This window comes from Cynocephalus volans, chromosome 3 (assembly GCF_027409185.1).
Source record: "Cynocephalus volans isolate mCynVol1 chromosome 3, mCynVol1.pri, whole genome shotgun sequence".
NCBI lineage: Eukaryota > Metazoa > Chordata > Mammalia > Dermoptera > Cynocephalidae > Cynocephalus > Cynocephalus volans.
Genome location: NC_084462.1, coordinates 76,818,875 through 76,836,941, shown reverse-complemented (window position 1 = coordinate 76,836,941; position 18,067 = coordinate 76,818,875). Strand labels below are relative to the sequence as shown.

Sequence of the window (18,067 nt, the reverse complement as noted above, 5' to 3'; positions counted from 1 at the left end):
GGTCAGAAAAACCAAATAATGGGAGGAGTTATTTCCAGTTATCCAGATGAATGGTAAATAATTCACAGTTCTCCTGGTCTTGACCTTCACTTTTATTTTTCTTTGGTTTTTTTCTTGTACCTGACCTTTTATTTTTCATTACCTTTTTTTTTTACTTTTCATGACCTTTTTATTTATCATCTCTATTTTTGTAAACAGCCTATTTTCAATCATTTGAATGAGTTAAGGTATAAAAGAATTCAAATCAGAGTTGAATTTAAAGCCGTCACCTTCAGCTTGTGACAAGAGGAAGAAAACAGAAGGACTGGAAGGTAGACTCCAAGAGGGCTAAGACGTATGGATGATTTATTCAGCTATCTTGGCAACCATAGGTGAGCACTGAGATTGCTGGAGAGATAACACAGGCTTCTTAGTGACAGTAGAAGATGACCGTATATTCCACTCATGGGCCAGGAATTCACTTATCCTTCTTAGGTCCTCTGTTTTTATCTGTGAAAGGGGGATTCCAAAAAACCAAATCTATTTTACTTTCTAGTCTGTAGAGCTTAGCCAGTATCAACACATATATGAAAGTGCCATGGAACTCTTCAGTGATGAATGATCATCAGATGATAGCATCTCCTGTTTGTTTCAGCAAGGACTCAGCCCAGAGGATTGGTGCTGGAGCCAGGGTTCCAGCTGAGTGCTCTGAGAGCTGAGGGAGAGAGGGAGCCTTGCTTGCTGAGGCACTTTGAAAGGCTAGTTTATAGAAGCAAAGCTGGATGCTGGGCTTGAAGAGTAACAGGAACTGGAGGGAAGGGTGGGTTGTCTCAGATACACAGGTTAAAAATAATTGAGGCAGTTGTGCAGGGATTGAAAATGTCCATTTCATTACTAGGAACAGTTCTTATGGTGTGAATGGGAGAAGGGAAGCAGGTGTGTGAGGCTGGGTAGTGGATGGGGGTCTTGACCCTTGGGCTAAGCTGTGCGAACCTGATTGCCCATACATTTCAAAGTGCTTTGTGCATTAAAAATCAGCTCTAAGCAAAATCACAAAGCTAAGAAAACACAGGAGCTCAGCTCTTTTGCAGCAGGTCATCTTCCCACACCTCCCTGCTTACTGCCCATTCTCTGCTGTGCCAGAGTTCTGGATTGGTCTACAGCACACTACCCCTCATTGTACAGAATTTCCTCTTAATTAGACACCATCTTTAATAAAGGGCAGCTCTCAGCTCATATACTTGAAAAGTTCTGAAACTTAACTATTCTAAGACAGTGATAGGAGGTAAATGTACACATCCACTTTTATAGCAAAGTTTAACCGGAAACATATCTCTATGACCAATGGTATACTTAATGACGGCATTTCAGGTGCCAGTGCCAAGAACTGCCTGGCAATGAGAGGGTAAGTTGGAGGCCCTCGGAGGGCTTCCATCCCACCATGTGTATAACCCTCTCTGTTCATTGAGGCAGTACAAGAAGGTCTAGTTGTGTGACCTTGGGAAGGTCTTTTGATCTGAAGCTTATAGTTTCTTCATTGGAAAATGAAAACAATATCAAGGTCTTTTCTCACTGTTCTGTGTTCCGTATTATAGGCACTCTCTTTGGTTCTCTTAGTGGAGATAGGAATGCAGACTGTCTCTCCATTCACGCATTAAATGTATATTGAGCTCTTCTCTGTGGTAGGTAGTTTGTCATGAGCAGTACACATGGTCTTGGCCCTTGGGGAGCTTTCAGTTATTCCTGACTCATGTGACTTTGGCTTTTTTGTTTTTTGAGTTTCTCATTTGCCAGGATGGAGAACCTTATCCTGTAAGCCATGAGGTTAAGCTTCTCTGGTCCCTAGAACAGGTCGTTGATGAGTGGATATAATTTGGTCTGCTGGATGTTGGCCTTGCATTCATTCTTTAGTCATGATATTAGTGTGGATAATTCTTAATGACCAGTGTGGAAGAAAAATCTGCTTAAATCTTTCCACAGAGTATGTATTAATTCCACAAGTATTTATTGAAGTTCTGCTGTGTGCTGAGCACACAGGTCCTCAAGATTCAAAGGCAACTATCATGGTCCGGTTCTTATTCTCAGAGTCAAGTAGGAGAGATGGACTTCTAATGGCAAATTTATTCCTGTTACCATCTTGTATATGTATCTTATTGCTGGCATATTGGGAACTGGCAAGAGTACACAGTGGTAGCCCTGTGGGTAACTTAGAGATATATGAGGTTTGCAAAGGAGCGCTGGGTGCCAACCGTTTGCCTGGTATTTTTACTGACCTGCCTGGCGGGCTGCTAAGCTCACACCCATGTGGGTGGTTAATCATTTCTCCTATGCTCCTTTACCACTTGACCTTTTAATGATGGTTATTTCTAGTTGAAGTATTCAAAGTTAAACAGTAGTCCTGGCCTCTCTTGCCTCCATGAAAGAGAACTAACGAGATTCTCACATGAATGTTCTCTCTGGTTTTTGGTCTCCCCACTCTGGATGTGAGATGGAGCATGGCCATTCTCCTTTTTTAAGTGGCTGTTAGCCACATGGAAAAACCACATCAACTGTGTTCATGACTTTTCCCTGAGCTTACTGTTAGAGGAGCTCTCACTTGTTGTGGATACGGAATCTAGGAGAGCCTCTCCACTCAGGCTCTGCCCTCTGGGTTCTCACCAGTTGGGAAGACATAGGAGGGGCTCGGTGGGGAGAAAAAATTATTAAGGAGGGCCTGGTAACTCACAAAACTTGGCTCCTTGATAAAGCTGGAGTGGAGTTGAGACCACATGGGACCCTCTGCTTCCTCCCCTCCCGGCCTCTCCTTGAATCAAAGACAGCTGACTCCTCTGGAAGGGTTGACTTACCTTCCTAGATGATAGCTGATAGGCACCTGTGTATGCCTGGTCTGCTCAGTAAATGGAGTCTTAATGTCCAAGGTGAGCCCCAGTGTACCTGAGCACAGACTGTGCTGAAGAGCAATATGGAGGTCAAGACCCTGGCTTTTGTGGCACCTCTGGGCAGCTGTGACCCAGTGCACGGTGGGTTTTTACCTGCCAGAGGAGCTACTTTTCTTCCTCCCTTGCAGAGAGCAGAATGGTTCACAGGAGACTGAGATGTAAACACAGATGAGTGATAGCTTTGTATAGGTCCACACTTCAGGCTGACATTTGGTTGTGTGATGCATGCTGTTATCAAACAGGGCTGTATATTACCTGCTGAGAGGGGACAAACATAAAGAAGGGGGTGGGTACAGCTGCCCATAACCGGGTGCAGTGGCCTTCCAATGGGGTACAGTGGACAGTCAGTGGCTGCAGCTGGAGACGAGATGGGGATGGTGGCCAGTTCTCTCCTGGAGATCCAGAGCCCCACTGAGTCATGACAGCCTGGCCCTGAGGTCCTGCCAAGTGGGCACAACACCTCTGCATTACAGGGGGGTGTGCAGAGCCCCCATGGTGCCTCCTGTAAGTTGCCCCTGGGCGGGAGCCCATTGTAATGCTAACCCTGCCCCATAGAGTGTGGGTTTTTTGTTTTTTTTTCTTAAGCACTTGGGTTGGGGGAATCCAAGTGACCTCCAAGAGAATAGCCTAGGCACTAGGAGTGAGCTGCCTCACAAACATCCTTAGCTTTATGACTCATCCTCAGATAGTTCTGTGTCGAGGAAAAGCATGCGGTGTGACTTGGATGACTACGGGGACTAACTAGAAGTGAGTCTGTATAGATGGGAATTTTGTCTTTCTTTGCTTGCTAATGGGTGAAATAGTGTCTAGTAAATCATTGATGCAAAATAAACAATAAAATGAATCTTGCAGCTCACATGGTGGCAGAATGCAGGGTGCTGTTCCCAGTGTTCCTCCAGCCCCCATGACTAACACTGAGAAGAACAAACCCTTACATAGCACTTTGTGTGTCTTTGACATATATTAACTTATTTGATTCTATAGCAACCTTACAGGTAGATCCGTTGTTGCCTCCCATTCTATAGAGGAGACTGAGGCAGATGGCAGTGGAGTGACCAGCTCAGGGTTGCACGGCTGGTAAGGCAGGGGTGAGGTTGGAGCACCTTGTGGCCTTCACTCACCAGGCAGAAATCCAAAGGGTGGTTGCTCATCTTGGCCCATGATGGGCACTTGTTTTGCAGAGGAGGAGGCCTTGGCTAGAGCTAGGCTTGTTTGTCCCTGGGTGTACTGGGGTGAACCTGGACAACATGTGCTGCTGCCATCATCCTGGGCTGTTTACAGCTCCCAGGGACTGAAAAGTGTTTATTTTAAAAGGAGAACGTCTGGGTTTCACCACTGGTTCCATTGGCTCATCTTCCATGATGGGTGCCACAGAGGGGTTTTTATGTTGGTTCAAGAGACCTTCACATGTATAATGAGGGCAAAAGTGGCCAGAGTGAGAAGAGATTATGAAAAGAAAAATAATGCAGGGTGTATAAATTTATATTGTCTGTTAGCAAAAGAAGCAAAAAAAGACTTAAGATCCATTAAGATAGCATATTCAAATTGGGATGAAAGAAAAAAAAGAACAGCAAGGATAGGGCCATAAAATAGAGGTAGGGATTAGTCTGTAACAACACCGCAAGAAATTGTACACAGATTTGGCTCTGAGCTTTCTCACAGTCAAACCAGAAAAGGAAACCTGATGAGCTCTCCCAGGCTCTGAATCTGCACCATTAAAAGCCTGAAGAGGGATTAGGATACAGAAAAGCAGAGGCAAGTGCCATTGGCAGGCTGCACCAATGCCTGGCTGCCTTGAAAACATCACAAAGGGAAATATTTTGTTTGAGTTGAATCATTTTCTCAGGGCTTCAGTGGATGTATAGAGAGATTTCTCACAAGTGTTGTAAATACATACTCATCTTCAGTTGATGTTTCTAGGTTGCTATATGCTTTAATCCTGCTTTCTTTTGCTATAGGGTAAGTCATGGTACTTAATGCCAATAAGTGTCCATTTTGCAAGAGTCTCATTCTGTCGTGAGTGATGCTAGAAGGAGCTCATTGCTGTGGTTCATGTGGGATAATCATTAAATCATCACACACTTTGATTTCAGACCACATCCGGGTTTCCCTGTGTGAGTGATCATCTTGCGTGACAGTAATAAGAATACCTAGTTTTTATACATAATGTTATAGCATATTTACATACATAATTTGCATTTTAAAAAATTCCTGTGAACTAAATTGTTGGTCTTGTTTCATGTTTGGGAAAACTGAGTCGTAATAAAACTGGGAGCCAGCAGTAAAAATACAGCACTGGAGCCTTTTAGTCTTGGGCCAGTGTGCAGTGCTCTTTGAGAGAGACTAGTCTGGTTTTTTGGATTTTTTTTTAAATGTTGATGCTTTTTTGCAGTAGTCGTTTTTGCGTACAAAGTTGAGAATATGAATCTGGTAATGAATCTCTGGTGTTCTTTGTTCTGCTGACATCTACCCTGAGCAGTTGATTGCCTCCATTCTGTGGCCTCCGTGTGAGGAGACTGGGGGATCCAGTGCAAACAGGTGGCCGACCATTGAGTGTCTGCCAGGAAGTTCCTTCTGCGGGAGCCGGTTGCTTCTTGCTCCTGGAAGGGCAGAAGAGGGTAGGTGACGGGTCCACAGATCCAAGGCATGGGCAGGCTGGGGTCAAGCCTGGGCCACAGACTCCTAGTCCAGCGCCCTTTCCCTGAACCAGGACTTAACCACTCCCCTCGACTGAACAGACCCAGGGGCAGAAGCATGGGCTGGGCCCAGAACAGAGATCATGTGTGGTGAGGGGTCCCAGGACTGTCTATAGGGCCATTGTAAGGTAGAAGCCATGTCTATGTAGATAACTTCCCTGTGGAGTTTGCAGCAACCACAGGATGTGCACTTTGGTATAAAAAGCCTTTAAAGCATAAGTCAGAGCTACTGCCCATTCTCTGCCCACTCCCCAGCAGCCCTGCTTGGGAGCAGTCTGTACCTGTGACAGCATCTGCTCCCCTCTGTCTCTCTCCTGAGCCTGCATCTCCAGTCAGGCCCTGACCTCTGCTAAACCCCTCTTACCTCAAGCCGGAGACCTCAAGGTTGCCAGATCGAATTGTTATATCTCAGTCCTCATCTTAGCTGACCTGTGGTCAGCAGTTAGCACAGCTGATCTCTCCCTGCTACATGATGCACTTTCTCCTGGGCTCCACTGTCTGTTCTCCTCCCTTCCCTCCCCCTAGGCCTCCTTTGCCTCTTCCCCCCATCCCCTTCCCAGGACTCAGTCCTCAGGTCTCCCCTCTCTCCCAGGATTGTCTGTCTAGTCCCCCTGCCCTCCTGGACTCTCTAGTCCACCTCTCTGATGAATACATCCCAAAGAAACTCACCCAAAATCTGTGTCCCCAGCAGCCTTCATTTTTCCATTTGTTGTGAACAGAGATTTTCCTCCCTATCATATTTTCTCTGCTGCTCCCCTTCCAACCCTGAGCTTCTCTCCTGGACTCCTGGGTGACTCCACAGCCCAGCGCCTCGTGTCTCCCTGCACCTCCTCCTTGGCTACTCTGTGTGCCCCTTTCTCCTTGCTCCCTGTGTGTCTGCCACTTCCTTCTGAGCTCCAGTATTAGATCCTGCTGTGACATTCAGCTCTTGGGCTGTGTCATGGCTCTGTCTTTCTCTCTGATGGAATCTCTCTGCATGGCTAGAGGGGCCGTTCGTTTGCTCTTCAGAAAGCCCACTTTCTAGCCTGGGTAGGGCAGACTTCATGCAGTGACACTTATAATATTTTTTCCAAGAAACGGGAAAATATGGGTGCATTTCATAAACAGTGTCCATGACAACGTCTAGCTCCATAGCCCTCCCCACTGACTGTTTTCAGCCATGCTTGTGGGTCTCAGCAGTTAAGGAAACCCTGCACTTGCCACCAGCCCCAGGGGACAGACTAACCCATGGAGTGATCTACATCACAGAAAATTTGTCCATTTACCTCTAGAGTTTAAATTTTATTTCCCCGAATTGGAGAGTTGGTTGGTTAAACATGACTGTAAAGAGTTCTTTGTGTATGGCTTTAAAAGTCCTTGATACTGCAGGTGGAAAATTGTCAGATGTTTTGAACACCTCTGCCGTGTCAGCAATCCAGCCACTTCCCCAGGCTATAGTATATTCATTCTGTTTTGGCAGATTCCTAGTAAACACTGCCGTTGTTTGTTGAAGCGTCTATCTTGGCAATTCTGAAATAAATATTTTCGCATTTTCACAGACAAAATTCATTCAGAACATAAGGAGGGATCAGAATGACTTTACAGCCTGAAATGGTAGCTTCATGAGACTGGGTAAACCCTGCCCACAGATACCAGGGCATCTGTTTAAACACTTCCTCTGTATCCCAGTCACCCGTCACTGTTGTCAGGAAGCCAGCTGTCAGGCATGCCTAGAAGCCGAGGCCCCGGAGGCACCCAGTCCATCACCTGGATGGGCACCCTGCCTTTTGCCCTTTTATTGCTTCTTAGCACTCGCATTCTTAGGTGGGAGAGATGCAGAAAGGGAGCTGGGGTCCAGGTTTACTACCTGTAGGTTCTCTAATAAAAGACAGGTAAGAGTGTGAGCTTGAAATCCTGTGGATTTATGTGATCTGTGCTGCTATAGGATTCTGTTAGTGGCTGTATTAGTCCATTTCTGTCGCTTATAACAGAATACATGGAACTGGGTACTTTGTAAGAAAACAAAATTTATTACTTACAGTTTCGAAGGCTGGGAAGTCCAGAGTACAGGGAACACATCTGGTGAGGGTCTTGGTGGTAGCGGCAGTGACCCGGGGCTCTCACATGGCAGAAAATGGCAGAGCACAAAGAGAAATTGCTCCTCATGCACTCTCCTTTTAAAGCCCTTACAACCACACCCCTGACCACCCTATTAATCCATTTACTATGCATGGTCCTACAATCTAATCACCTCTTCAAGGTCCCACCTTTCAGTTACCATAATAGGACTTCCTACCCTCAGCAGTTACAGTGGGGATTAAGTTTTGGGGGGACATGCAACTCAAGGCAATGGGTAAGCATGAAGGGCCTTGTTTCCTTTGCCAGGATGGCATCAGCTGGTTAGGTGGGCATTGGTTCTTCAGACACAAGGAGAAAAGCATCTGTGATTAGTGTTTCCTTCTGTCCCTGTCTCGCATCCAAGGCAAACATTTGACAGAATAAACCAAGAGCCACCAACTCAAAGTGAATGCACCAAACTGTTATACTTAACATTTTAAAAAGGAGGCATTTAGGAAATAATTCAAACCCAGTCTAAACCTGTATGTTTTTTGGAACCATTGAACTGGATGGGGAGCAAATACCCCAATAGTTCGTCTGCATGAAATCAGAATTGAGTTGGCATTTTACTCACTTTGAGACCCCGAAAGTGTGAGGCTGTCTGGCATGCTTGGGGTTGAAGATCACCACTCTGGCCTCATTAGTGATAGCTGCACATTGGCCTCTCCCTGATCTCCCTCAGGATTCTATTTCATGAATTATGTGGGGCTGATACCAGTATAGCTACTTTATTTGTGGAGAAATTGAGGCAGAGAGTGGCCAAAGTGACTTGCTCCAATGGGCGCAGGCTCTGGGGACCTTAACCTGGTAAATCCCACTCCTGAGGACCCTTCAGGAAGCTCTCAGTAGGGAAGACTGTTAAGAGGGGGGGCTTGGTGAACATCTGCAGCCCCCTCCTCCTAAAGAGTCTGTTTGTCACCCTGTGGGAATAATCGTAGACTATATACTGCTGTTGTCTTTGAATTTTTCAAAACTAATTTTTAAAATGTGTTTTGAAGCTGAAATTATCTCAATTGCTGTTTTATTCTCTTTTGATTTTTAAAGATGACTTGAGAATTCAGCATTTTTTTTTCTCAAGACAGTTATCGTGACCATCAGGGTTTGTCTCTTTGTGTTTGTTTTCTAGACATTCTAAGTGAGACCCTTCAAGACATCTAGGAAAATGGTGGCCCTGTCTTTAAAGATCTGTGTCCGTCACTGCAACGTGGTAAAGACCATGCAGTTTGAACCATCTACGGCTGTGTATGACGCCTGTCGAGTCATCCGGGAACGGGTGCCCGAGGCACAAACTGGGCAAGGTAGATCACTGGTGATTCGCTGGCTTCTCAAAATATGTTTGTATGTTCTTCACCCTGTAGCTAAAGAAGCGAGGCTCTGAGTGGTGCACGAGCACACTAGTGTGTATGTTGTAAAAGGAATATCTGCTTAGCCTGGACACTTCCTGTGTGAGACGTGATGACAATGACCATGTCGACTGCTGAGTCATCATGCCTGGTTTTTTGACCCTCCCATACATCAACACTGTGCTCTGTAGATTACAAATCACTTTTTGATGTATCATCTCATTTGCTCAATAAAGTACAAATGAAGCTGCTCTAACTGTTACTGGTTTTGTGTATCCCGAGCCCTGTCTCACATGTGTGAACACTTCCCACTGCCATGAGGACCCAGGGCAAGTGTGACATTTCAAGCCCTTTGAAGGGGCTTTATAAAGACTGACAGTTGAGAAATTGGGATCACTCCCAAATAGGTAAGCCTTTAATCCAGAAGTGAGATAAAACTTATCTTAAAAATTGGAAGAATAAAAGTCAAACATAACATTAAGGGCAATTGTAAGAGGAATGCGTCTTCCTAAAAAGATCTGCTTTTCACAAAACTCTTCTGATCTTTTGGTCTAAAAGTATTATTTACGTTACACAAAATAGTTATTTTTAGATTAACCAGAAAAATAAATAAACTTTGCTCACATCCCCAAACTTACTCTAAGATTTGGTTGTTCAGTCATTTCTGGTGTCTTTACTTTTCTGTTCTTTTTTTCTCGTTGTTTTTCTCCCAGATTTTTCTTTATTTCTTTGGACTGCTACATAGCTCTGATGAAGGTACAAGCCTTTGAAGACCTTGAAGTTGTTTTTCTGAGAAATAGTAGGGCTCTGACCCTCATCTGGGTCTCTGAATTATATTAAGGAAGAGAGAAGTCATGGGATGGGAAATGATACGGCCCCCCTCCTGCCACCCACCCCCCTTTTTTCCTAGGCCAGATTAAGGGGTTTCTATGGAGAATACAGAGTTTAATTTTCCAACTTTTGTCATAATTTAGTGGTAGTGGGGGACTGAGGCTTCATCTCACAAGGAGCTCCTGCCTGTGTTTTACAACACTGTGCTGGGATGATGGATCGTTCCAGGTGTGAAGGCTCCACTGTCCCCCTCAGACTAATATGCCTGGGGCTTAGTCAGTCACCCTCTTAGTTTCCTCCATGGCCATCTTGTTATTCTCCATGGGTTCTTGACCTGATTTTTATAGCAAGAAATGGGAAACAAAGTCAAATGCAGCTAGAAAGAAATTTGGACTGCTTGGTTCTTGGTGTTTCCCTACAGCCCACCGGTTTCAAGGCGCATGAACCTTGCTGGTGGGCGATGCTTGGGCCACTCACCTCTCACTTCTCCGGCTCTGCTGCAGTCCCAGCAGTGGCTCGTATTGTCAAAGCGAAACATCTCTCTCTAGTGGGGGAGGACACCCACGTCCTTGCGGAGTCAGCAGGCTCAGCGCCTGGACAGCACTGATGGCATCATCACCACTCTGTTTTCTACTTCTCTTTCTGTTTATGTTCCAGCTTCCGACTATGGGCTGTTTCTTTCCGATGAAGACCCCAGGAAAGGTATTTGGCTGGAGGCGGGCAGAACACTGGATTACTACATGTTGCGAAATGGGGTATGCTGCCAATCCCGTTTTTGTTTTTTTTCATCGCTTTGTCTCCCTGGGTCTTTGGTACAAGCTAACGTTGTCAGGCTGTTTTGATCCAGAGGCATCTTATTAATAATGTTGATGCAATGTATTTTATAAGGGCTGTTCAGGTGGTGTTAGAAAATGTCAGCAATCCAAAGTCTTGAAATTCTACAGAAGGATTGGAACATTTTGGGGTTAACATCTTCAGCAGTTTTTGTGTGCCATTGTCGGACTTGGTAGTTGTGAGCTCAGACACAGCATCTTCCTACAGGTATGCACAGGCGGTATCCCTGCAGCTGGTGACGGAAAGTAAGGATAGATGAAAGGGAAAACAAGATGTAATCGAAAAGGTAGTTGGAGGCTGAATATTAACCAGTGTTTTGTTTTGAAAAAGAAACTTCTAGTTAGAGATGTGAGCTTAATAACTATCACTAATAGTAACAACAAGAAGACTGGTTGTGTTATGGGAGTGGGGAGAGGTGATGTGTAAAAACATGTTAAATGTTCTTTTCGGCTTCTGAGATATACTGGGTTTTTGTTGTATGGGATGGAGTAGACCTATCAGATTAGTCAGTATTCCATAAAGTGAGAGTGAAATATGTGATGTCAATCAATTTTTCCCTCTATAGTTCTATTTTTTAGGAAGTGTAGTAAAAAAGAAGTCTCTTATATAAAAATAACTCCCAAACTTATTACCCCTGTTTGGTCTTGCCATTATTGTTTTTACTGCACTCTTGTGAAAACCACAACTACTGTGATTACACCACTGCTGAGAAGAATTATGGGGATATTATTTATGTCTTTTATTATATGTATTACATATATAGAGAGAAAAAGTATAATAAAAATCTTTAAAATAAATGTGTTATATATATATATAGATTGTAAAAATTGCTTATGACAGTGTAAAAGGTAATTGGAGACATGCACTACTGTCTTTTTATAAGGCTAGTAGGCATTTTCCTCTGCTAATTCTCATTAGAGCAGATCGTTCCCAGCCTCTCAGGAGGATGTAAGCCAGTTTCATTTTACAGAGGGTAGTTTTCAATAATTGTGAGGTGTAAATATTACTTTTTTGGGTGCAAAATCTTTATGAAAACAATTATTAAGCAATGGAGATTTTGTATTGTAGTAGCGGCAACAACCCCGTGAAAACTTAGGAAGGCTTTCAAAGAAGTTTTGGAAGAAAGAGGAAATCAGTCTGCTAGGGACTCATTTTTTAAAGAAAAGTGTCCAAGTTTGTTATCTGTTTTCTCAATCACTGTGCAATGTGTGTGTATGGTTTGTGCTGTAGGATATTTTGGAATATAAAAAGAAACAGAGACCTCAGAAAATCCGGATGCTGGATGGATCTGTGAAAACAGTCATGGTGGACGACTCCAAGACCGTGGGGGAACTCCTGGTTACTATTTGCAGCAGGATAGGTGAGCATCACATGCCTTGGCTCCATTTTCTGCTTTCTTTTTAATTATGAGCCTCTACTCTTTTCCACCCCATTTGGTGTCTAGGCAATTTTGAATGTGTCTTAACAAATCGAGCTCTGCCCAATCCCAAGAGAGTATGTTCATTCTCCCAATTTGCCAATCCACTAAGTGGTATTATAAACACTTGCACTTCTCACTAAGTCACAATTGAGAGCTTTTATTTCTGCTTCTAAAACAAAGGGATTTTCAAAATAAAAGTAATGTTTTTGAAATAATGTAATTCAGTCTTCCATCCATTGCTGGCATTCTATGCAAGCACCATTGATGTCCAGTATCTCCTTGAATGCTCATGGTGACAGCCTATACAATTGACTATTAGACAGATTTTCTTCTTGTCACTTCTCTTAGTATCCCCAGAGAACAAATTTGCTTCCTTTCTACAAGAAGGCCTTTGAATATTAGAAGAAAATAGATTCACCTTAGTTTTCTCTTCATGCAAAGGAAGTCCAATTCCTTCAGATACTTCCTCCTTGACATTGTCTTACTCTGCATGATCTCTACTTTATTTTTGTCTCAAAAATTGGACAAGAGAATTGAGCATGATGTTTTGAAGGTGACTAAATGAGCTGAAGATCCTTTACTTTAGCTGGAGTTATTTGAGGTGATGACTTCCCTGACCTTCACATTAGTAAGGTCCCTTTCTGTCCTTTGCCACCAAGGATTTCTTGGAATATCACAGGCCCTAGGCTGAAAAGGGTTGACACCAATTTAATCATTTAGAATTATAACCTAATTTCTATTGCTAGGAATAACGAACTATGAGGAATATTCTTTAATCCAAGAAACTATTGAAGAAAAGAAAGAGGAAGGGACGGGTACGCTCAAAAAAGACAGGACGCTGTTACGAGACGAGAGGAAAATGGAGAAGTTGAAGGCCAAGCTCCACACAGATGATGACTGTACGTGTTTGAAGGAATCTGGGTTTGCAGGCCTCACGCCCCTCCCGTCATTCACGTGACCAGGGCAGGGTTTTTGGCTTTTGTTTATTTTTAAGTCTATAAATATTTTGGTTTGTGTCACTAAAAGTTAAAGACTCTTAAGTAAACAAAATTAATTATACCATTTCACATTTAAAAACAATCTCTTAATATCAAGCATACAATTTTTCCTATTTTCTCCATTATCTTCTAAAACATGTTTTAATGGTTTGAACTGGGATCCAAATAAAGTTGGATGATATGTCACTTAACTATTTTAACTAAGTAGGTTCCTGCTCCATCTCTTATTTTTTTCCTTGCATTTTGTGTATGTGTGTGTGAAGAAACCAGGTTGTTAGCTGTATAGTGTTTCCTACATTGTGGATTTCGTTGATTGCATACCTATGGTGTCATTTAACATGTTCCTCTATCCCTTTTAATTCCTTAGGTCTGGGGGCTTGCTTAGATTCAAGTATGTATATTGTGTGGGTTTCAATAAAGACTTCTCCTTCAGGGGTGGTGTATACTTCTGCGAAGAAGTTGTTTCTGGTTGTCTCTTAGGGGGATGTTAACAGCCTTTGATGACCATTGCCTAGATCCATTATTTCCCCAGGGGTTAAAAATGGTAATGTAATTCTATCATAGGAAAGTCATTTTCTACGGCCACACAGTTAATGGAAAAGGGAGCACATAACCCCATATGCCTCTAAAGCCTATGCTGCATGTACCATGCTTTTCAAACCTCCACTGGGAGGGTCTTAACTATTTACACAGTTCACTTAGACTTCCTGGCCTCCTGTTCCTACTCTTGTGGCTGCACTGGGATGACATTATCATTGTCATTGTGTTTATTGATCTTTAGTGGGGCCGTTATTTCCTCCGCCCCTTTCTCTGTTCCCTTTTCTTTCTGCCTCATTTGATTTCCAGTTACACACTTCTTTCCAAGAGACTTTAGTAGACAAATCCCAAGCGTTTATTGATTTGTGCATGAAACTCTCCCAGGTGCCATGGGAGATGAGGTTGGTCAGACACATTCCTTGGGCTGACATTGCTCATAATCTAGTGAGGCTGGTAATAAATACTCACCCACAATGTGTGTGTTAAGCCCAGAGGGCAGAAGTGTAGGAGTGAGACTTATGCTATAGAAAGTGTAGAGGAGAGCGATTGACTCTTGTGCACCTAGAACTGAGGACAGGGTTCTCAGAATGGCTGAGATTCAGCCAGGCCAGGGACTGGGTTCTGCCACCCCCACTCTTTAGTGATCTCTGTCCCCCAGCTCCCTTATACTTTCATTTTCCTCCTCGTTTCTGCTGGGGTCAGAAGTAACTCGTTATGCACAGAGTCTTTAAATTACTCCACTTGAGACTGAAGTATCTACTCTCGACTTAAAGGGAATTCTTAACTTGGTTTCTTAACACAAAACACTGATTTCCTTATTTCTTTTTTTTCCCCCGGGGGAGAGGGCATATTATAAATTCATTGTAGTGCTTTAGCTAACTTTAGAAATAGCTGGGAATTTTCTCCCTCATTTCCATTTTGGTCAGTCATATGGTAGATGTGAAATTATTTTGCAAAGTTAAAAAGCACGGTTCTGTTATAAGAAGTAACTATAGCTATTTATCAGCATTATAGAAATCTGCATCTATGTCACACTGCTGTTTTGGTAAATCTCCTTTAAGTAAGAGAAAAAATAAACACAATTCTTTCATGTGTCTTGTTGTGTTGCAGTAAATTGGCTGGATCACAGCCGAACATTCAGAGAACAAGGAGTAGATGAAAACGAAACATTGCTGCTTAGACGGAAGTTCTTTTACTCAGATCAGAATGTAGATTCAAGAGACCCTGTGCAGCTGAACTTGCTTTATGTTCAGGTACAGTATTTACAGCCCAGACACTGGGGCTGGTGAGATTTCAGGGAACTCCTGGCTGTGTCTTGTGGGTAGCCGGCTTCCGTCCTGAGTGTAGCGTCCAGTTTCTAGCGGGCACTGCTTGTGGGTTCCTCACGTGTGTTTGGTTGCGGTGTGGCTGATGTTCAACACGAGCTGCTGGCCATCCAGAGTAGTGACTCTCTTGGCCTCCCTTTGATGTCCCAGATTGGAACCTGGTGGCCAGTGCTGTCCCTCTCAGCCTGGCTTTAGAGAAAGTTGTATTTTGTTGAACTGGCTCACCATTTCAAATGCACTAGAACTTTCTCAGCTAGCGTCTTAGAACACAAGAGAATATTGCTCAGAAAATCAGTACTTCTCATTAATTGAAAGATATCCTCTCAATAACCTTTAATATCTTTCCCACTAACTGTTTAAACTCAAAGAAATCATTTAGCATGTCTGGGTTGCAGTTTCCCAGTGTGTAAGGTGTGGCTTTATAGTAGATTGTGCCCAAGATTTGTTTTAGCTCAAGGAAAACATCATTCATCTTTTCCCACTTCTTCCCTTCCAACTTTTTTTTATCCTTTCATTCCCTCCTTCCTTCCCTCCCTTTCCTCTTGTTTCACTTATCTACCTATCTGCCTGTAGAGATAAGGCAGGGGTCCGCAAACTCCAATTATACCTTCTGACTGTATTTGCAAATAAAGTTTTATTGGAACACAACTCATTCATTTAAGTGTTACATATTGGTAAGTTCCCTTATGTCCCTTACATATTACATAATTGTTTACTTACTTTCTTTGGCTACTCTTGTGTTCCAGCAGCAGAGTTCATTAGTTGTGATAGACACTGTATGGCCTATAAGGTCTGAAATGTTTACTGTTTGGCCTTTCAGAGGAAAAGTTTGAACCCTGAGTTAGTAGCCAGAAGAACGGCATGGAAAGAGGGCTTAGAGGAAAGAGGCTGGAAGGAAGGGCAATTTCAGGGCAATGAGAGATGGTTGTGGGTTTAATGCTCAAAGTGATAGCTTGCAGTGTCCATCCAAGGGGGGTCTGAGGGTTATTTAACTAGAGAAAGAAAAGACAGAAGAGGGATAAATAGCAACAGCAGTGATGGATCGAGAACCGGGAGAAGGGCTTCAGACACAGTGAGCTCCCTGTTCTAGAACTGTTCATTTACTTGCTTTTCCCCTAAACATCTTGAGGATTGAGTTCTTGTCTATTTGTGGGTGCATCCATCTGTCTTTCTCTCCTTATGTGACGCTGGTCGTAATCTTGGCATGGGGGTGGGGTCGATTTTACCTCTAGATATTTTTTCCAATTTAGGGTTATAAAAACTAAATTGTATTTCTATCTCAGCCTCTCTGCATCTGATTGTTTCATAACATTTTTCTTTGCCTGTTTGTTTTTCATACTCACTTCTGCCTTCCTAGATTATCATCAAGCTTTACTTTTGATATACTGGACACCTCTAACGCTTTCCATCTATAGGCCATTTGGGGCAAAGATTTGTCTTTTCCTTTTGCCCGAATTCTCCTGTGCTACAATCCTCCACTGCATCCTGAAGCGTCACCATGGGTTGGCTGGCCCCTATCCCCGTGCTTACAGAGAGCAGTGCTTGGATGCAGGAATGTGTCAATGGAGAGAAAGTGTCATCTCCCCAAGCCCCTGATGCATTTCCTTTCTCTTATGTTTCAGGCTCGGGATGACATCCTGAATGGCTCCCACCCTGTCTCCTTCGAGAAAGCTTGTGAGTTTGGTGGATTTCAAGCCCAAATACAATTTGGACCCCATGTGGAACATAAACACAAGCCTGGATTCTTAGAGTAAATAACCTTTTGCTTTTCTGGCTTCTCCTTTCTCCTTTCCTTTCACCTGTTTATTTTTGAGTAAAGTACCCAAACTACATAATCAATTGTGAGAATGTTAGCTTTTACCCAGCTGAGGATATGACCAAATTTGTGGACCTTGGGAAAGGCAAGATACCTAGAAATCCAGTGGTGGGTCGACTGCGAAGGTCATCGTTCCAAGTTCAGGCAGTGCATGCTTTCTCTGTTGCAGAACGCCTGCGCACCCCTGCTGTCCAGGCTGCACTAGGACATCGCTGGAGGTGAGGAGCTTGCCTCCCCATCTTCTAGAACCTCTGCCCATGAGAACATTTCTTCTTCATAGTGGACCAAATTCTGTCAGCTTTAATTTCTTTTTAAAACTCCTGACTTAGAACAACAGAGCACACATGAGAAAGATTCACAATCCTGTGAATTATTTATTGCTTTTAACAGGTGATGTACATGTGAAATACTTGATGCACTTTTTCCACCCATTTGTTCTCTTGTTCTCTTTTATAAAATGATGGAGGTGTGGTTTTCTTTTTCCCCGCCACATGGCTCCAGACCTTGAGATTCAAGGGAAGGCCAACCCTGCAGGTCCATCATGGCCCCACAGAACATGGGCCTTAGGGTTTGGTCTCTTGGAAAGGCCTCGCAGGACAATCAAAGCCGTTCATGAGCTGCTATTTGTCTGATGTTGTCTTCCCCTCTGCTTTGATCTGGACTTGTCAAGAGCTTTGTGTATTTCTTCCTCGATGATATTTCTTTATCTGTGTTCCCCCTCTCCCCACCTTTCCTTCTCCCTTCTCTCTTCTGCTTCCACTTAGTGCAGACAAAACATCTGAGTGAGCCAAAAAAAAAAAAAATCACTGCGGAGTCTCCCAAAGGTCAATGTCAAGCTGTTGCCTAAAGTGCAACTTGTGGAGGGTCTGGAATTGGGGACCTGCTGTGAATGCTGACTGGGGGGGTGAGAAGACATGAGCTCTTGCAGGATGTGCCAGCCAGCATGGGAGGTGTGGGCAGGTCATTTGTCATATTGTGTCCAAGTGTACAGAATGGAGAGGATAATGTGAAGCCTTATTTAGCCTTTGATCCCACTTTTACTCTCATGGAAAGTAATAGAGACCAGCGTATGCCCTTGAGTAAGAAGAAAACCTGATGTTTCTCCTGGTGGCAGAGAATACTCAGCCAATATACTGTTTGGTCTAAACTGAGATGATACCAAAAAAAATAAACTAAAACCAAAAAACACAAACTCTACCCTTGGGCTAATGAATCTCAGGGAGCCTTTCCAAGGTGATACTTTGTCCTACAA

General features: G+C 43.5%; 1 protein-coding gene across 14 annotated transcripts in view; it reads left to right on the top strand.

Moving 5' to 3' along the window:
- Positions 1-18,067, top strand: part of TLN2 (talin 2) — a 410,967-nt gene that overhangs the window by 206,542 nt on the left and 186,358 nt on the right. For all 14 annotated transcript variants that reach the window (XM_063091965.1, XM_063091964.1, XM_063091961.1 and 11 more), the window contains 6 exons: positions 8,838-9,009; positions 10,543-10,640; positions 11,950-12,079; positions 12,886-13,038; positions 14,785-14,927; positions 16,622-16,749. In XM_063091965.1, coding sequence (XP_062948035.1) covers positions 8,874-9,009; positions 10,543-10,640; positions 11,950-12,079; positions 12,886-13,038; positions 14,785-14,927; positions 16,622-16,749 — 788 coding nt within the window. In that variant the 5' untranslated portion in view covers positions 8,838-8,873. The remainder of the gene's footprint in view (positions 1-8,837; positions 9,010-10,542; positions 10,641-11,949; positions 12,080-12,885; positions 13,039-14,784; positions 14,928-16,621; positions 16,750-18,067) is intronic.